Source organism: Pomacea canaliculata, linkage group LG2, assembly GCF_003073045.1.
Source record: "Pomacea canaliculata isolate SZHN2017 linkage group LG2, ASM307304v1, whole genome shotgun sequence".
NCBI classification, from domain to species: Eukaryota; Metazoa; Mollusca; class Gastropoda; order Architaenioglossa; family Ampullariidae; genus Pomacea; species Pomacea canaliculata.
The window spans coordinates 470,150-491,349 of record NC_037591.1 but is presented as its reverse complement, the minus strand read 5'-3'; the positions used below and the strand labels follow the sequence as shown (position 1 = coordinate 491,349).

At 44.0% G+C, this 21,200-nt stretch overlaps 1 protein-coding gene across 6 annotated transcripts in view; it reads right to left on the bottom strand.

The window, feature by feature from the left end:
• Positions 1-21,200, bottom strand: part of LOC112556428 (fidgetin-like protein 1) — a 46,630-nt gene that overhangs the window by 14,281 nt on the left and 11,149 nt on the right. For 5 of the 6 annotated variants that reach the window (XM_025225427.1, XM_025225425.1, XM_025225430.1 and 2 more), the window contains 7 exons: positions 14,023-14,146; positions 6,277-6,371; positions 5,801-5,902; positions 4,094-4,179; positions 3,841-3,894; positions 3,529-3,637; positions 2,899-2,999 (listed from right to left, as the gene is read on the bottom strand). In XM_025225427.1, the coding sequence (XP_025081212.1) occupies positions 2,899-2,999; positions 3,529-3,637; positions 3,841-3,894; positions 4,094-4,179; positions 5,801-5,902; positions 6,277-6,371; positions 14,023-14,146 (671 nt within the window). The remainder of the gene's footprint in view (positions 1-2,898; positions 3,000-3,528; positions 3,638-3,840; positions 3,895-4,093; positions 4,180-5,800; positions 5,903-6,276; positions 6,372-14,022; positions 14,147-21,200) is intronic. The other variant, XM_025225429.1, reaches the window with a different exon arrangement.

Sequence of the window (21,200 nt, the reverse complement as noted above, 5' to 3'; positions counted from 1 at the left end):
TGAAGGGCATAGACTAAGATTACAAAATTAGTAATCATATTTCTCTTAGTTCTTTTGATAATTGCATTATACACCATAATGTAAATACTGAGTGTTGAAGAATGTGTCAGAGGGCAGGCAGAAGGAAAACAGGGGTAGAGTTACTGTAAGAGCTTTTTTGCTGGGTGAGGAGAGCGGAACGCCGTGCTCAAAGGAGGCTGAGACTGAGGATGAGACACAGGACAGCTGGTGCAGGTGTGAGAAAGATGACCCGGGACCAGCAAGAAGGTACTCCACCGCCAACTTGATAGCAGCCACATAGGAGCACCGTGGAATGGCCACCAACTTACTGAGGGGAGGGACGATTGCTGCGAGGGCCAACGCAAAGCCGATGTGATTTACACTTCTTCATCCGGAGCCGTTAACCGTTCAGTCTTGAGGACCACGTGGGGCAGAAGCGTGAGCTGGAAAGGGACTAACTACATCAGGACAAAATCGTACAGTAAGACTTTTCCATCTTGGTAGACGGATAAACAGAGAAAGGGGATGGTTTGGTCCCTATCTACTTTAGTACGATTAGTCTTTTCAGGCAGGAGAACTGAACTGTTCAAGGTTTTTCTGCAATCCACCTCCTTCAACTGTGAGTGTTGGAGAGAAACATTGGGCAGTCTCCCAGTACTTATGTCATATGGAGCCGTTAGCCGTATAACTGTTCGTGTTTTTGCTTAGTCAGTATTGTTGCTCAGTGCACAGTGTCACATTATATTTCAGAAAAGTGACTGTAAATTTGATTCATTTAAAATGGTGCATTTGAACAGAACATTTTTTGGGAGGTTGATTTTGTGCTTGCATGTGTTGCTGGTATTGGTACTTGTGCTTGGTGTCGTGAACTCTGGGAAATGAGCACGCGAAGATGGTCAGAGGTTGTGATTCCGCTGCCTCAGGCTGATCACACTCTCGACACCTCTACCAACTCGCGCCAACATAACGTGTACGCGCACACTTACACTAAATTGCTAATTACACTTTAATTGACTCAGAGCCCCCAGTGTACCTCCCCAATAAACAACGCAAGGCAATTTAGTGTATTAAAGAAAGTTATTAATACTCGAGAGCATTTTCAACAATTTGCAAGATGATGCAATCACACAATATGGCCGTTATCTAGGGTGTCCCGTTATTTGTCTATCCCTAGTCTAGGTAACGTGAGCCACTAATTAGCTTAGCTAATACACACAACACACGCACTCGTGTAACACACACTCGCCTTTTATCTCTTCACGCAAAAGTCTCTTGTCACGTGAGGGGGCCCCTCCCATGTTGACGTCCGAGAAACCGTTGATGATGCTCCGTCGTCGTAGCTGACTCCTTCACGAGCGCTGAGACTCTGGCACCACCGCGTGCCACCACGTGCCTGTCTCATCCCTAGGCCGGACTGCTGTCTCAAGCTTAACAGCGCCTACAGGACCGACACTTATCTACCAGCTTGCCTCTACTGTTTACGACCAAACAGATACTGGAGATGAAGCGTCGTACACTCTGCGACAGAGCGGGTCTTCCACACCTCTGAGTCGGTTGTGCTAGAGCCGTCACGATTCCAAGACAAACTCACAGCGGATAATCTGAATAGCCTTGAACAGATTTCTGCTACAACCTTCTTCTTCGACCACCAGTGCGAAAGACCACGAGTCTTGACCGATCACAATACTAAATCTTCATCTGCGAGGATCATCCTCTCTCGTGAAACACACTTCAGTCTTACTTTCGACCATTCTGCTACACTCCGTAGCTAACACATGATAGACAGGTGGTCACTGTGACTTATTCCAGCACAAACTACACCCCCTCTTTACCCCCTCTCACTAGTAACGCGATCTGCGACTAGTGCGCCATCCCGTCTGGCTTCCTATTCACTACCTGTGTCCACCGGGTGGCAATAAAAGGTAGCGCTGTTGTCCTGTTTCAGGTGTACCGCGGACTTCTATAATTAACGGGCGTAGACTGACCACTGCTCTCTCCTTCTCTGAGAGATCCCCTGCAGCGACAACTACCCTCCCGCATTCCGACCTGACCCTGCGCCATGTCCGTCGTGACGTAAGCGGTTCACAGGTCTACTGATTCCAGGGGAGATAAACGGTGGTGAGACGTCTTGGCCCTTTGTCCCCCAGACGGTCAAGTGCCGCCAAAGGCCGACTACTCTGTCCTCGACATAACTCACCGCTAACACGTCCCCACAGTTACCCATTTCACCTTCTGACAGTCAGCTTACAGCGCGTCCGCCTGTTTTGTGGAGGGAGCAGAAGTGGGACACCAGCACTATAGCCCTATACTAGTTATCACATGACACTTGGATAATTTAATTGCTTCATATGTGCCCTTTTGGCTAAGGCAATCTTGTGTTGCATTTAGGGAAGAATGTGCATGTCCTCAAGTGGTGTGTGACAGTATGCGTACACCATAATGTAAATATTTATTGCTAAAGAATGTTTTTGTCATATTCGATTTGGAATCTTGGTCAACAAGTTTCAACTAGGTAATCTTTCATTCAGTCACAACCAATGGACTGAATACTGTTGTGACATGTACCACTTCCCATTGGCAACAGACCTTAACATCCTCCAAGACAACCAGGATACAAACGCAGACCCAGCAGACATACAAGTCCTACAGGAAGAGGTCAAACTGGCTTTTCGCAGTCTGAAGGGAGAATAGAAATAGGTAAAGACAAGACCACAGAAATGGTGAACACAACTGGACCTGGGAAAGTGGATATCCCCATGAATGGAGAACAACTGTAGGGGTTTCAGAGCATTAAGCACCTGGGCGTGACCAGCACAAAGGACAGTGTCTGTGGCAGACATTCATCTCAGAATCACATCAGCGGCAACATTATGAGAAACAGGTCTTTTGATTACTCACGGACGCAACAAAGGCCAAACAACAATTTCTTTTATTGTTTTCTTAGCATAGCTGAGGCCAGCAATGTCCTCCCAGTTCATGTGCGGCTTGTGATCCATTATCTGTTTAAAAAGCAGTTTCAGTGAGATATGAGAAACTGAAAGATACTGCTTTTGAGAAACAAATTATGTGCATGATACAAAGAAACAGTCTGCAACTCAAATAGTAAGAAAGTCTACAGAAAAGGTTACAGTTATAAAACAGTTAAAACAAACAATATTTTCATGTGTTTTTTCTTGATATTTCCAGTATATTACTAAATGAATATAACTAACGAATATGCTATATTTTCTCTCTTTTATATATCTCTATATATATATGTGTGTGTGAGCTGCCACCATAAAATGAATCTTCAGTTGCAGAGACCAGTTTTGTAGCATTGGCCTAAAAAGTTGATTAGAGTCAACTCTGTGCCATTGGACTTGCACACTTCAAACCTTTATAACTCAATTTTAGGACTAGAAGAACAATATTATCAAAAGAAATGTCAAAACCTGCACATTTTACAAATATACAATTTGCAAAATCTCAGCTTTATGACTTAAAAACTCATTCTGAGGCAGCGGGTCACATGTATATACATTTGTAAACCTCATTCTTAATAAGCTGTATTATCTTCGGGTCAATGCTTTTCAGTCTGTCATCAGGTTCCATCTCAGCAACAGGACACTGGTTATCTCTCTGAAGAACACCACCAGTGCTGGGCACAACATGAAATCATTAAAGGCTAGGGTTAGCAGTTTACACTTTGGCCAAACAACATAGTTGGAAAAAAATGTAATAAAGAAGACATCTTAACTTGTAATACTGGATTTTGGAATTCATTCCATGTTTTCTTTTTTCAGATTAACGAAAAACAAAGACAAGGAAGACTACTCGTGCACAAGCATATTTCGAAATTACCTCTCCATGCCTCTTCCCATAACAGGTGGAATGAATCTATTATTTGGACCCCTCCTGCATGAACAAATTACAGGAGAAAAGTTACTTTATGCAAAGCCATTTGGTGTGTGAAAATAGTTGATTCATAATCATGTGGCGTACAAGTATGAACCTCCCACTTTAATCTATTTCTATTTTCATGGAATTATCATTTGTAGCACACAGCACGAGAACATAAGCCCTCATTCATTAAGCATTATAAAAAGGCTCTTACCTTGTCCCTAGTGACTTCTTTCCCTGTCTGTAGGAACAAGCTAAAGTCCCCTGGTCTTGCCCAGAGTTTTTCATGATATCCGTAATCTGCCAAATCAAACAAAACTACTGACTGGTTGCAACGTGAGAACAGAACTGTCTACTGGTCAAGCTGCTCTGTCCCAGTTACACCTGTCTACTGTCTACTAATGAAGCTGCTAAGTGTCTGTCCCAACCAGCAGTCTACTGGTAAGGTGACCAGACGTCCCGCTTTTGACCTCGTGTCCCGCCTGCTCATCGGGCGGCACGCCCAATGTCCCGCTTTCTGGCAAGTCCATCAAAGTGCCGCTTGTCTTTACAAATCTGTTTACCGTACACCGAGTCGTATCCGCGCCTTTGGTTTTGGCTTTTGCATTTTGGCGTTGTCTTGTTGATCCCTATTTATTTTTCGCTGCTGTGCGGGCTCCGGTGTTTGACCCGTGACGATAATGACCTGCCGGCCGATATCTTATTGCACGCGCCGCTGGTACATCGCCGGTGGTCGTCTGATCGTTCCTCTTAAGGTGTCATCTTCTTTGGTTACGGTTGTCTGAGTTCCCTCACTTCCCAGTGGCATTAACTTTTCTCCCTACCCTAACCCCACGCCAGGTGACTACACCCCAAACCTAGTGATAATGGAAAGGACAACCAATGAGTACATAATGGCTTTCACCTGCCGACTTTATTGTGTAAAGCTGTTTGTAGTCGCTCACTTTCCTTTGAAGGCAGCCACCCCCTTTGCCCTCTAACGACGTTTCTCCTCGCCTTTCGGCATTTCGTCCTCCCGCGTGTTTTCCGCTGCACGGCATTTTATTCACTTCCAGTAATTCTTTTCTTTGACTTGATTAGTGACTAAACTAATGTCGGGGACGAAACGAACATCGCCAGTGAAAAGACAGTTAAATGTGGAAACACTGAGAGGACTTTTAATTGTGAAGTGCAACTTTAACAGCGAAAATTCAGGAAATCCTTGTGAAAAAATTTATGTCACTATCTTGCACGAACCAAAGCTTTACAAGGAGATTCACGGTCTATGAAGTACGGTTTGGGGGCAACAGCCCCGCAAGATGACGAATGTGCCGGACCATCGTCGGCACGATATTTTATACAGCGCCTCACCTGCACGTCCGCAAAGTTGGCTGAGCGGTAGATAAGGTAGGAATATTTTAATTTAAATTTTAAATACCGTTTTTCTTTTTTTTTTTCTTTTTAAAAATGGAATAGTATAGTGGCGTGGACAGATTTGCCGTTGAAAGCACCACGACTCGTTAAAGTCAGAGGAAAGGTTCCTTTTCGGCGTTCTTTGTCGGTGACGACACCATCATCGCCACGCGTCCCGCTCTCGCTGCCGAAACGTCTGGTCACCTAAAGTAGTCTACTGGTCAAGCTGCTAAGTCTCTCTCCTAATCAGACTTTAACCTCTGGTTTTTCTTTGAAGCATGTGTTGCACAACTCTTCTTTATCAAAAATGAAGCTGATATTTACTGAAGTTGTAGTGTAATAATCTGTCATTATATAATTAACTATACAAAACACAAGTTACATAAACCTTCATCTGTCAATTTATCTGTTTCAACAACCAAACACATACAGCTAAATGCACATGTGCACACATATGCTGTATGCAGAAACACAAAAAAATCACGTTACTAATATTAATAGACAGAGATTGTCCAAGCATAAGCTATACATATTGCTCTCTGGCTGTTCTGAAAAAGTTCTGCTGAGATGGCCTTTCTTCCCTTTCACAGACTTGCTCCTCTGTGTCTAATTCTTGACAGGGAATCTTCCTCTGTGAACATGTTTGGTTCAAGATTTAAGACAAATTGCAACATGGAAACATTTTAACATGACAAACTCCATTCTTATTAATTATAATTAAAACAATATAAATTACACAGGGCTGATATTGGAGATTTGTACAAATGTTATCAAGCTCTAGATAGCCAGCATGCTTCTAAGCGGCTTTAGCTCATAACCACATACTTTTCATAGTGCACCATGATCACAGCTAAAACCCTCAAGTTATGTCAGCATGCTTCTAAGTGCTTTAGTTTATATTTCATAACCACATATCAGAATTGAAAGGACTGTCAAGTTATGTCTTTACAGTTTTTAAGATTAGACCAAGAAGAGTTTAACTTCTTTTAACTTTTAGGTCCTGACCTTCCCACTGCATGAGGCCATCTGAGTTACTGGTGTTTGGCATTCCAACAGGTGATGTGATGCATGACTGGATTGATGACCACAATATTTAGATGCTGTTGAAATAAAATATCTGTTAGTTAACTTACCATACAAACCTACAATTACCAAGCCGACCTCACACTCAAGAAGTGCATTTACCCAGCCTGAAGGTAGACTGACTAACTGGATATAACAACTCTAACCAAATATTAATGGACTTAGAGCAGGTCTACCCAAATCATTTTACCAGCCAGTATTTTATGGGAAGAATCCCTTTTCCACAACCTTCTCCTACATAAAACAAATATGGTGGCAGTGAAGAGTGACTCAATTGAAGCCAACACTAAATTCTAGATCTATCAAATAAACTGGATAGATATAATGGCTCAGAACTGTTTGGTAAATATCATTTTCGTTAAATTCATAATCTGGGTAGCAGATTCCATAAAACTTAACAATGCAATTGACATTGCATCCTTTTTTCCTGCTGTTGATTTGTTTCCCAACGGTACACGGACGTTTCGCCGCCGGACGTTTCGGAGCCGGACGTTTTGCCGACCGGACGTTTCGGAGCCGGACGTTTTGCCGACCGGACGTTTCGGCGCCGGACGTTTTGCCGACCGGACGTTTCGGAGCCGGACGTTTTGCCGACCGGACGTTTCGGCGCCGGACGTTTCGCCGCCGGACGTTTCGGAGCCGGACGTTTTGCCGACCGGACGTTTCGGCGCCGGACGTTTTGCCGACCGGACGTTTCGGAGCCGGACGTTTTGCCGACCGGACGTTTCGGAGCCGGACGTTTTGCCGCCGGACGTTTCGGAGTCGGACATTTTGCCCACCGGCGTTTCGTCGCGGGGCACTTCATTTCGGCATTTCACGCGGGACCTTTAGCCGAAGTCAAGTGTGTGACGCCCCTTAGCTCACACATTTCTCTCGCCATTGTATCAATGTATCAGTGAACTCTCTCTCACTACAGTGGCGTAGGTGGTGGAGAGACCTGTGCCCGTCTCTGGGAGTAGTCGGGGGTTTGCCACGTGCTGTGTGTACTGTCGCTGGAACTGGCGTACGTGGTGTCTAGAAGAGGGTTCCAGCAACCAGCGTATTTTCCCCGCGTTTGTTGTGAGATAGAACAAAGCGTGTCACGAGCCGTTGGGTGAGTAGGCTTAATTAATCTTTACTTTGTTTTTCCACCCGATGGCTACCCTGGCCAGTATGCAGAACGCAGTTTTTTCTGCCTTAAAACGAACAAAAAACATACCTGAGAAGTTCCATGACACAAACGCGCTTGAATAACTGTCTCATTATGCATGTATTTAAAGAGAGGGTTGATCTACTTAATCTGGACGAGATTGCAATGGAGTTCATTAATAAAAATCACCGAAGACACAGTTTTTTGGCACACTGACTTGCCAACCTTGATTAATATGATTTATATGATTATAACGTTTATCACATTTCTTGTGAATGCGTTAGCCGGGGAGTCATTCTTTAATTTGTTTTTTCTTATTTAATGCTGCTTTGCCTTTTAACAATAAAGCAGTGTGTTGTGATGCTACCACTGTGTACGTGCGTGCAGTACTCCCCACCCCATCCTTTTTTACGTAATGTGCGAGTGCGAACACCGTTCACTGTCAGCAGGGAGTTTGCCCCCCCCCCCCCCAACGCCGAACATCTTCCTACGCCACTGCACTATCCCTCCTCATGTGAACCGTTAGCTCACACATTTCTCTCGCCATTGTATCAATGTTTTTTCTCAAAGCTGTTGCGCATAATCTGTGACACAATCAAAGTGAACTGTCTGTGAAGTCTGTGTGTAAAATTTGTTTGAAATAAAGAATTATTGTGTAATCTAGTAGTTACTTTTTATTCTTTGAGAAGTAAGTAAGCTCTCTCTCTGACATAATGCAGTGAAACGTCCGGTCGGCAAAACGTCCGGCTCCGAAACGTCCGGCGGCGAAACGTCCGTCGGCAAAACGTCCGCACACGAGTTAAGACAATGGTTTTATTGGTTTCTCCATAGACTGAAGTATAATAGTATAATTAAAATCACACAGTTGCTGACTATCAGTTGTATCCAGCAAAGAATCTTTAGTAAAAAAATGTGCCCTAACCCTCTCTCGATCTCGAATCTCTCCAATCTCGAATATTTATATACCTTCCCCCCATTGAATCTTCCAGAACCTCTTTCACCACCTCTTGTCTGGCACGTGGCTACATCCTGGCATTGATTGGTAGGCCTCATTAAATAAGTATGCTGGCTGGCCAAGTCCTGAGCCCCACAACGTGTGTGTGCGCGCGTGCATGCATGCATCCCCCATCCCTCTCTGCCTGACCTAAAAGCCCAAAATATAAAGTCAGGCAACCTAAGTTGGGGTGGGGGCAGTAGGCCAAGTGGAAGGACGAGAGGTTCAAGGTTGATCGAATGGGGATGTTTCATAAATAGCACAAAAAATGAAAGAAAAAGAAAGACATTGCTAACTGGGTCACTAACATCCTGTATCTGACTAACAGAAATAAAATAATATTTAAAAAAAATGATCAGCACATACAAAATACTCAATTCTTGTAACAACTAGGGTGTTCCTAAGTTCCTGTGATGGAGAATCTTAAAAACGGATTAAAAAACTCTGAATCTCGATCTGAAACTCTGAACAAGACTGAATCCTGAAACCTCTAACCTCGACTAGGCATTACCAGTTAAATCTCTAACTTCGACTACTGATATCCATTAAACTCTCCAGCAACTGTCAATTCATCCATTCACCCATTTGCCCACTCTTGAGCAATTACAGAGGTCAAGTTGGCTCAGCGGTAAAGTAGCTGCCCAATTCCTAAGTGCATTCGTGCATATCTGTGTGTGTGTACCCATGCACCAACCATGTGTGCAAATGTATCAGGGACCTAGTCAGAGTACTAGGACTGAGTGCACGTGTGCGGACGAAAGTCGTGAGTGATGGGAGTTTCTGGAATGCATGGCCGTTTGATGTTAACGAAGAAAGAAAGGAAAGGTGTGACGGGAGATGGAGAGAGCGGCCAGCGAGGACAGATTTGGGGTAGAAAGCAATGGGCGAGAGGCGCTTAATGGTGGGGACCCTAGTAGCATTGAAAGAGGAATAGGAGGATTGTGTTTCTGATGGAAACGAGAAGCAACTGCCGGGACAGTGTGCTGACAGAGAAGGGATTGGGACATTGAGGTGGACGCATCATTCAGAGGAGAGAGACATTGCCAAGACAGTGAGCCTCACTAGTGTGTAAGGGATTGAGTGTGTTAGTCAAGGGAAACTCATTGCCAAGACAGTGAGCTTTAATAGTTCGTAATAGATTCAATGGAATTTTGTGACTGTGTTGTTCGGAGTAGAGGCCATTGCCGAGTCATTGTGTTTCATAGCGTGTAGAAGATTCAGTGGATTTTGTGATAGTGTTAGTCGAGGGAAGAGCCATTGCAGAGACTGTGCTTTAATTGGGTGTAAGGGATTCAGTGGATTGTTGGCGATTGTGTTAATCGAAGAGGAAGCCATGGCAGAGACAGTGTGCTTTAATGGTGGGTAAGAGATTCAGTGGATACTTGTGGTTGTATTAGTCGAGGGAAGAGCCATTGCAGAGACAGTGTGCTTGACTGGAACATAAGAAATTCATTGCTTTTGTGACTGTGTTTTTCATAGTTAGTTTTTTTATATTTTGTTTTGAATAAACGTAGGCAGATTCGTACAGGCAAATCATTTTGTTTTATTGGAGAGAAAGAACGCGCTATTGTCTGACCCGCTGGTGTGCATCGAGAGAGTGTGACCGAGTGTGACCGAGAGACGCTAGCGGTGTCGTGACAATTCGCTCGTGTGCAAGTATGAAACATTGCATGTGTGCAAGCACGCCACTGTCTGTGTGCAAGTATGCCACTCTGTGTGAGTGCAAATATGCGACTACATGTGTGCAAGTATGAAACATTGCATGTGTGTGTCATGAACCAGCCTGGTTCAAGGCCAGAAAACAGGGCCGAACTAGTAATAGAAACATTAAAGAGGGGCAGTTGGTACCCTGAGGCGATACCAGGCTGAGTGGACAATAGGGGTCACCACTTCTCAGGTACGTTACTTCACGGGTGCTAATGGAAAGGCCAGGCCCCGTATGCAGGGAGCACCGATAGCGCCGCTATAGGTACGATATCCCTTTCGTCACGATAGCGCGGGAAAATTCGCAAGCAGGGACCGCCGATAGCCGGCTATCGTAGCTCTACGGCTAATGGAGCCTCACCCCTCCGTTAGCTCGCTATCGTACCGAAAGCACAAGATGGCGGACTGTGTTCGGGGACCGTATTCGACGCTGTTTGCGCCGCGAACGTGTTTTTCGGGACAGGAATCCTCCCCTTGACTGGTACAACGACCAAGAACTGTACTAGAAATATAAATTTAGAAGACACGATGGTTTAGAACTGACAAATGACATTGCAGCAGCAATCGAATCGTCGAATCGACGTGGGTGGCTTTCTCCAGTGTTACGGGTACAGAATAAATGAGTTATTATGCTGCTGATAAAACTTGTTCAGCTTGTTGTATATTTGATTTTAGCCATGATTAGTTGCTTTTTAAATGATATTTTAAATTTGAAAAAGGCAAAATTAACATCCTAGCTTAGGTATTGTGGAGACTAACATGACTGTAAAGTGACAGTCAAACCTTCTAGTTCTTGACATAGGATTGTGTGAGAGAGTTTGTGTGTGTTGAGGCTTTGTACTGTAACCCAAAAATTTTTAGTTTGCATTGCATCTCACTTCTGAATACCTGTTGCAGGGTGTGTGTGTGTGTTGATGCTTTGTAATGTAACCCACATTTTTTTGTGCATTGCATCTCACTTCTGAATACCTGTTACAGATATGTGTGTGTTGAGACTTTGTACTGTCACCCACATTTTTTCATTTTGCTTTGCATCTCACTTCAGAATATCTGTTGCAGGTGTGTGAGTTTGTGTGTGTTAAGGCTTTATACTGTAACTGACAAATTTTTATTTTGCATTGCATCTCACTGCTAAATACCTTTTGTAGGGTGTGTGTGTGTGTTGATGCTTTGTAATGTAACCCACTTTTTTTTTTTTTTTGCATTGCATCTCACTTCTGAATACCTGTTACAGGTGAGTGTGTGTGTGTGTTTTGAGACTATGTACTGTAACCCACATTTTTTTTATTTCGCATTCCATCTCACTTCAGAATATGTGTTGCAGGTGTGTGAGTGTGTGTGTGTTGAGGCTTTGTACTGTAACCCACATTTTTTAGTTTGCATTGCATCTCACTTTTGAATAGCTGTTGCAGGGATGTGTGTGTGTGACTTTGTACTGTCACCCACATTTTTTCATTTTGCATTGTATCTCACTTCAGAATATGTGTTGCAGGTGTGTGAGTGTGTGTGCTGAGGCTTTGTACTGTAACCCACACTTTTTAACTGTATACAGATCCACTCTAATATACAAAAATGCATACACTGGCAGTACTGCTAGTTTTAATTATCATTTATCTCTTTGTCTAGCTTGCTTATTTAGCTTTTAGCAGCCAGACTTCTAGTTTGAGATTTTAAATTCTAGTTCCATTTGGCTTATTATAGACTGCTTTTTGGTCTTTGAAATGCTAGATCATGAGCTGTTGCTCTGTATCTCCTTTGCTGGCTGTTTTTCTTTTTTTCATTCTAAGGGTTTTCTAAGGGTGGTGTTGACGAGTAGAAATTTGCCAACGATTTGAAGGGACTTGAATATTCTGTGGCAGAGCAAAGAAAAATATGTAGTAAATGATGGTTGCAAGAGTGGCAATTAGATTTCTGCATATACATCAATAGCATTCTATAGAAAAGTGATGTTATCCACAAACTGATTTAGTGTAAAGTGGCAGAAAATTATCAATCCTGCAAAAATTTACTGAAAATATCATTTAAATGTATATATATATTTGTGTGTGGATGCAATAATTCACTTTTCATTTTGCTTTTGTTTTAAAATGTGTGATTGTGACTGTTTGAGAGTAAAATAAATTTCTCTATGTAAATTTTAAGATATTGTGTATGATTTGCAAACATAATCACATTTTCTATTATAATATTATAATTTCATAAAAAATATAAATAAAAATAATTAATTATTCTGTCATTTACTGTTTTATATACTTTTTTAGCCAGTTAATGTGTCACTTTCCTCCAATACCACTGTTCAGGGTTTTCCATGGATATATCCTCTAACAAAATTTTTATTTCCATGTCACTGAAATTGGCTTTTCACATACGTTTCGTTTCCCGTTTTTCTGCAACTAGGACATCGTCAGGGAGAAAAAGTAAACGCTACTTTTAAAACAAATACATATGCGCAGTAGCGCATGAAAATCGGGTCTACCCGGAAGCTATTTATAGAACTGCCTTCCCGCGCCGAAAGCTAGTGGAGCTCTATCGGCGTTCCCTGCATACCACGTTAGTGGGGAGACTATCGCTGCTATAGCTTTCGGACCGAAAGGCTCTATCGCGACGATTGGCTAACGGTGTTTCTTGCATACGGGGCCAGGTGTATGCAGGCAGCTGCACCCGTCTTCAGGAAACAACGACGTCCAGTTCAGAAGTCATCTCTACTACGAGTATCGTCGCCGCATCCATTGCCTGGGGCAACTGTGGTGGGACAGTGACAAGGAATCGCCTAGAAGCCCAGGTGTACGCAGCCAGCTCCACCCATCTTCAGGAAGCAACGGGCGAAGTAGTCTAGTGGGACTATCGGTACGATATTATTCCAAGACTGTGAATTGTGGGTCAGGGACGGACCGTGTGTCCGGACATATGTGCAGATACGTGCAGATGCGTAAGACCAAATCATCTTCTAAATTCATTGTTGTTTAATTGTCTTCATGTCAACCTAATTTGCTTTTGTTTTAATTATAATCTTTTACGTTGTACACTGTCTTGTCAGTTGAGTGTTTGCGCACGCGGGTGAGACTGCTAGTCAGGACGCGTGCAGACGTGCGTACAGGCGGGCGATTGTGTGTGAGGGCGAAAGCCGGGTGGAGCGAGCCAGCTAAAGAGACCCTTTCCCCTCGGGCGAGTCAAACCAGCCTTCTCCCAGCCTAGTTACGTCACAGTGTGCAAGCACGCCACTGTCTGTGTGCAAGTATGCCACTGTCTGTGTGCAAGTATGAAACATTGCATGTGTGCAAGCACGTCACTGTCTGTGTGCAAGTATGCCACTCTGTGTGAGTGCAGATATGCGACTACATGTGTGCAAGTATGAAACATTGCATGTGTGCAGGCCTGTGCTTGTTCAAGTGGGTGCATGTATATTTCCCCCCTCAATCCCCCTCTGCCTGACCTAGAAACCACAGACTTCAAATACCCAAATGGACTTCAAATGGATCAGGCAGCCTTGTCTGAGATACTTTGTCCAGAGAAAATAAACCAAGAAAGCTGGAACCAAAAGATTTAAGGTTAGTCAAGTGGCTATATTACATAACTCGTGTTGTAAAGGGGCAAAGAACAGGCGAATTAACTAGCGCCGTAGTTACACATTAAAGGTATCTATATGTCAACACCAAAAATACAGGAATAAATTATCAATATAATTCTTTCCAAGGTGCTATATGTTAGGAACATCCTGCTAAACAAGAACACAAAGAGCAGACAAAGAAGATAAATGAACGTTCATGTACTTATTAGATTCACATAAAATGCTTAAATACATGTGAATAATCTCTAGGATATCAACAAGGAACAAACATACCCTTCTGGTCTAAACTCTCAGCTTGTAAGTGCTTGTCATCTTTAGCCTGTGAACTAGATTCAGTCTGGCCTTGAAATAATTTTTTTTCTTTGCATCCTTCAGGCAACAGTTTCCATTGCAACACCTAAGGTAAAGGGACCCAACAGGTTTATCCATTATTCATTAACAGTATCTGTAGTCTAAATATACATAAGTCTACCCTAAACATCAAAGCACTGCAGCACAGTGCCTGCGATAAAGACACTTCTTTGTTAAAACTGGGAACTCCATAGACCATATGGTAAATAAAACTTCTTTGTGGACACCTGATAATGAGATGTTACATGGGTGCAAGTTGCAGGTTGGGCATCTATAAAGATAGCATAGGCCAGAATAGAATTGGTGTTTATTAGTGTCAACTTTGTCCGTAAAATATTTCTTAATACTCTAGCAGATATAAATAATGAAAAGATCTCCTAATAGAATCTGAAAAGATATACTCAGATGATATGCTCAGAGTCAATTTAATTAAATTAATTTATTTAATCAATCTATCTAATCCTCTTCGTGCATCAGGTTGCACATAAGGCCTCAACCAGAGTCCGCCACCGATGTCGATCGGCTGAAACCCGCTCTAGGTGACCCCATGTCCAGCCCTTTCCTTTCATCTCCCTTTCCACTGTTCTTCTCCAAGTTTCCTTTGGGCGGCCTCGCTTTCTTCGGCCGTCTGGAGTCCATCGTAGGGCGACTGTGGAGAGGTCTGCTGTCTGCTGGCGGAGCACATGTCCAATCCATCGCCAACACATTTGTTGAACCTGCGTGGTGATGGACTCGGTTTCAGTTCTTCGGTGGAGTTCTTCGTTGGTGATGGTGTTTGGCCAAAAGATGTTAAGTATGCGCCTGAGGCATCTGTTTTGGAAGACGTCAAGCTTGTTACTGATGGTTTTGGTCATCTTCCATGATTCTGATCCGTAAAGGAGGGTGCTGATCACATTTAACTTGAAGATTCGCAGCTTGATCTTCTTACTGATGTTTTTTGCCTTCCATGTGCTCCTGAGTGAGGAGAAGGCCTGGTTGGCTTTCGCCAGTCGGGCTCGAATCTCCACCTCCGCATCCCCGGTGTTTGACATTTTGGACCCAAGATAGGTGAAACTGTCAACTTCCTCAATCTCTTCTCCATTTAGTTTGATGCTGTCTTGGACTCTGGCGTTCACTCTCATACTTTTCGTTTTCTTTGCACTGACCTTCAAGCCAAGGTTTCCAGCTGTTTCTGAGAAGGCATTTGTTTTTTCCTGCATGTCTTGGTGGCGATGTGACAACAGGGCAATGTCATCAGCAAAGTCCAAGTCTTCCAGCGTTGTTGTTGCTGTCATAGTCATGGTCCATCTGATCCCTCTCCTCTCACTGTCGGTGGAAGTCTTCATGATCCAGTCCATGGCCAGGATGAAGAGGAACGGCGACAGAATGCAGCCCTGCTTCACCCCAGTACTGACGTTGAAGGGGTCTGTGAGCTCCGTGTCACACACAACCTGGGATTTGAAATCGCTGTACAGCATTGCAATGACCTGAACAAGTTTTGCAGGGACTCCGTAATGCCTCAGGATCTTCCATAAAGACTCTCGGTGGATGCTGTCAAAAGCCTTCTCCAGGTCGATGAAATTGATGTACAGCGGTGTGTTCCACTCGTTGCTCTGCTCCAGAATCTGTCGCAGAATGAAGATGTGTTTGGAGCAGGATCGCCCAGGGCGAAATCCTGCTTGCTGTGGTCGGAGGTCTTTCTCAAGAGTTGCCGTAAGTCTTGACAAAACAATCATGCTGAAGACCTTGCTGGTGAGGAAAAGAAGTGTTATGCCCCTCCAATTATTGCAGTCTCCAAGATCTCCTTTCTTGGGTAATTTGAAGATGAGCCCTGTCTTCCACGCATCCGGGACCTGCCCGGATTCCCAAACTTGCCTGAAGATTTCAGTCAGCATGGGAGCTGTCACATTCACATCTGCTTTCAACATCTCTGCTGTAATTCCATCTGCCCCTGGTGCTTTGCCACTCTTCATTGCCTTGATTGCTGCTGTCACTTCTTCCAGGCTTGGCGGGTCTGTGCAGATGTCAAGGTCTATAGCTGCTGGCTGGATGTCTGCAAGCTGAGGGGGATCTGGTCTGTTCAGAACTGACTCAAAATGCTCCTTCCAGCGCTGTAGTTTTCCTGCCTCTCTATAACATTACTGTTCATGTCTTTCACTGGCACATCACTGTTCTTAAACCCGTTGTTTAGCTGTTTGTTCATCTTGTACAGTGTCTTCAGGTCATTTTTGCTAGCTGCTTTTTCAGCTTCATCTGCCAGTTTCTCTGTGTAGTCTCTTGTCGGCTTTTGTCATCCTCTTTACCTCTTTGTTTAGTGTTGTATATCTTTGTCTGTGTTGTTCCTTCAGGCGTTCGGATCTAGTGCTGTTGATTTTTGTTTGGCTGACTTTCTCTCATCTATCTTCTTCCATGTCTCTTCTCTGATCCACTGTTCTTTCTTCTTCTGTTGGAAGCCCAGTATTTTCTCTCCTGATTCCTGTAAGACTCGATTGAAGTCGTCTAAGGTCATCTCTTGTTGTTCTCCTAGTGCCTGGAACCTGTTCTTTACTTCCATAGCAAAAGCTCGTTTGGTGGCTGGATGTTTTAGTTTGCCGGAGTCCACTCTCTGCTTCAGAGAAACTGCGGCTATCACAAGAGTGTGGTCACTGGCAACATCTGCTCCTCTGTAGGCTCTGACATCTTGAAGTGTATTCCTCCATTTTCGGTTGATGATGACATGGTCTATCTGGTTCTTTGTGATCCCATCTGGTGATGTCCATGTTGCCTTGTGGATGTCTTTGTGTGGGAAGAGTGTGCCACCAATCAGTAGGTTGTTTTCTTCACAAACGTCTGCCAGTCTCTCTCCGTTGTCATTGATGGTTCCAATTCCTTGCTTGCCCATGACATGCTCCCTGCAGGTGTTGTCACTTCCCACCTTGGCATTGAGGTCGCTGATGATGAGCAACATATCATGGGCTCGAACGCTCTCAGAGGCTGCCTGGAGCTGATCGTAAAAAGCATCCTTGTCTTCTGTTGGTGCATAGCAGGCTAGCACTGTCAGCTTGGTGTACTTTGAATGGAATCTTGCTCTCAAAAGCCTGGGTCCATAAGGCTTCCATTCCAGCAGTGCCTTTGCCGTTTTCTTGTTGAGGAGTAGAGCTACTCCTTCAGAGTGCTGAGCGTCTGATCTTCCTGAGAACAAGATGGTATGTCCTGACGCTAGTCTCCTCTTTCCCGTGCCGGTCCATCTGACCTCACTGACTCCCAGGATGTCCAAGTTGTAGTTGTCAAACTGCTTGACTAGTTGGCGCATCCTGCCAGTCTGGTACAAGGTCTGGACGTTCCAGCACCACACCCTCAACTTTTGCCTCGGCTTGAGTAAATCCACTGTCGGGGCGCCAGCTCCCTTTTGGGTTTGGCTGTTGTCCGTCATGTCCAGTCTCCTGGTGTGCTTCATTACCTTCGCCAACCGTAGCGAGTATTCTGGTATTGGTTTCTGTAACATCTATTTTTTACATGGTGGGGTTGTTAGCCCTACCACAACCTATTTTACCTCTAGGTGAGGTGTCCACCTTAGTCGCCTCTTACGACATGCTTGGCTGGATGGCAGGGACCCTATTCTTACAATGCTCGCTAGGCAAGCATACCCCGGGGTCCCACAGAGGATTTAATCAATATCACGCTGCATATATGTCCAGTAGTTAGGATCTCTGTAAAGTGTAGACTGATAGAGATATTTATTTCACTGCAATGCAACAACAAAGTACAGATAAAGAATTAAGTCCATTATCTCAGCAGTATGCTTCTGCTGATCATGTGGCTGAATCATATCAAAATAAGGATGGGATAGAGTGGAGTTGAAAAGACAGGCTAAGACATTGTGACATAAGGCAAGTGTTGGCCTTATTCCGAAAATGTAAATATCCGTAAAAGGTTTAGTGCGTGGTCTGACTGGAGAGTTTATTGAATGCCACCACTCATAATACCCACAAACCAATAACACCACATGGTGTCAGAAGTGAGCAGCAAAGTGCTAGCTATGATTTCTCCAGAAACTTTCAGGTGGGCAAGTTTTTCCCATTTCGAAATATTGCGCAGTACGTTCCAGTTCGCAATGTGACATTTCTCGCAGCATGTCTTTATAGTGTGCAGTTGGATGATTCAAAGTTTTGTGTACTCTACATAAGTTTTGACTTGCGGTGCTTAGTACAAACATTCGTGTACGCCACTTCAAGAACGTTGGTTACTTCGTTTTTTGGTGGACGCCAGCAACATGGCAGAGACACACCAGAGAAAACACTTCACTGCAAATGTTCCGGTTCCCTCAAAGCTGGATTTGTCTTCTAACATTGAAGTAAATTGGAAAAAATTTCTTCGTCAGTGGCAGAACTATGAGGTAGCTACGCGCCTTGATAAAGAAGATTCAGCTTATCGTTGTGCAGTTCTATTAGCTTGCATTGGTGAGGACGCACAAGAAATCTACGAAGGATTATCCTTTGCAGAAGGGGAGAACAACAAAGATATCCAGACTGTCATCGACAACTTCAACGACTTTTGTTTGGGTAGCACACATGAGGTGTATGAGAGCTACAAGTTTCATAGCCGAAACCAAAACAAGGATGAGTCAGTTGATACTTATGTCACAGCTTTACGCAAGTTAGCAAAATCATGTGATTTCAAGGATGTTGACCGCATGATTCGTGACAGACTTGTGATCGGTGTTCAAGATGACACTATGCGTGAAAAATTGTTGCAGAAGAAAACACTCAAGCTTCCAGAAGCAATAGAAATTTGCAGAGCTCATGAGACTTCCAAGACTCAAGCACACTCGATGTTGGTAAGCAACAGCGGGAGTACAGTTGAAAAAACCATCAACAAGATGCAGAAAGGTCAGCGAAAAGTTTGTTGCGGTATGAAGCCAGGCCTTCTGGGAAAACCAGAGACTAAGCCATGCTCTCGATGCGGCAAAGGTTCCCACAACAGAGATGGTTGTCCTGCAAAGAACGCTAAATGCAGAAAATGTTCCAAGATTGGTCACTACGCTGCAGTCTGTCGCTCTTCAGGTTCTTCTAAGATTCACGCAGTGGAAGAGGAAGAAGAAGACGAAGAAGCTTACATGGGTATGATTGTGGGCAGTGTGACAACAGATCCTTGGAAAGTCAGTCTCCTGATGGAAGACGCAGAGAATGTGCTTAAGCTTGACACCGGAGCTGATGTTACCGTCGTACCTCAGACCGCAGTTCCAGCAGCCAAGCGACCATTGCAGAAAGTGCGCAAGAAACTGTATGGTCCAGGTCGTGTTGAGATAGCTGTGGAAGGCATGTTCAAGGCAAAACTGACATACAAAAATGTCTCTACACTGCAAGATGTGTATGTCGTAAAAACACTCGAAGAACCATTGCTAGGTCGACCAGCCATTACAGCGTTGAAGTTGATTAAGAGAATCAACACAGTTATAGAGGATCAGGAAAAGCAGTACAAGGAAGAATTCCCAAAACTTTTCAGAGGACTAGGAAGTCTACAAGATCCTTACAAGATTCGTCTGAAACAACAAGCTGTCCCATATGCAGTAGCAGCTCCAAGGCGCTTACCTTTGCCCTTGAAACAGAAAGTCAAGACAGAATTGGATCAACTTGAAGAACAGGGAGTGATTCGCACAGTCACCAAGCCCAGTGATTGGTGCGCCCCAATAGTAGTGGTGCCCAAGAGCGACGAGAGAGTCAGAATCTGCGTCGATCTGAGCAAACTAAACGAAGCAGTTCGCAGAGAGAACTACCCGTTGCCGTCAACAGATGAACTGTTAGCCCAGCTGTCAGGAGCAAAAAATGTTCACAAAGCTTGATTGCAAAAAGGGCTTCTATCAACTTCCACTGGATGAAGGAAGTCAGGAGTTAACCTTCATTACACCTTTTGGAAGGTACTGTTATACACGCTTACCTTTCGGGATAAGTTCAGGGCCAGAAGTATTTCAACGACGAATGTCTCAACTTCTTGCGAACAATGAAAATGTCATTTGTGACATTGAAGACCTGCTCATTTTCGGTAAAAACAAGCAAGAACATGATCGTCACTTGAAGAAAGTGATGTCGACGCTTCAAGAAGCGGGCATTACCCTGAACGACGAGAAGTGCCAGTTTGCCAAAGAGAAGATATCCTTTCTCGGGCACATCATCTCGAAAGACGGGATCGCCATCGACCCAGAGAAACTGTCTGCTGTAAAGAATTTTCCCAAGCCAGAGAACATTTCTGATCTCAGAAGATTGTTAGGAATGGTTAACCACGTTGCGAAGTTTGCAGGCCCTAACCTCGCAAACGACAGCAAACCGCTACGTGACCTGCTCAAGAAAAACATAGAGTGGTGTTGGGACACTGCTCAAGAAACCTCGTCTGAGAGAATTAAGAAACAGCTGACTGAAGCTCCAGTGTTGGCACACTATGGTACTGACAAAACGACCGTCGTCTCAACAGATGCTTCATCTTTCGGTCTCGGTGCAGTATTACTTCAGAAACAGTCAGATGGTCACCTCAAGCCAGTTTTCTACGCATCAAGAAGTATGACGGAAACTGAGCGCAGGTACGCACAAGTTGAGCGTGAAGCACTCGCAGTGACTTGGGCGTGTGAAAAGTTCTGTGACTACATCACAGGACTTCGTGATCTGACAATCGAAACTGACCACAAGCCATTATTGGCTCTACTGAAAACAAAGAACCTTGAAGATCTACCTCCGAGAATTCAGAGATTCCGCATGCGCCTGATGAGGTTCAAGTACAACATTGTTTACACAAAAGGCAAGAATCTCGTGACTGCTGACACTCTCTCACGAGCCCCAGCAAGAAACACTCCGAAAGATGAGAGAAGTGAAGAAGAAGAGATCTTCATCAAGCAAGTGATTCAGAGCATGCCAGCCAGTGAAAAACGCATTGAAGAAATCAAGAACGAGACTGCAAGAGATACTGTTTGTAAGACAGTGCTGTATTATCTCCACAATGGATGGCCACGTTCTAGTCCAGAACATGAAGAACTGAAAGCGTTTTGGACAGTACGTTCAGAAGTCGCAGAACATGATGGACTTCTTCTCTACAGATCAAGACTGATCATCCCTGAAGTACTGAGAACAGACATTCTCCACAGACTTCACATT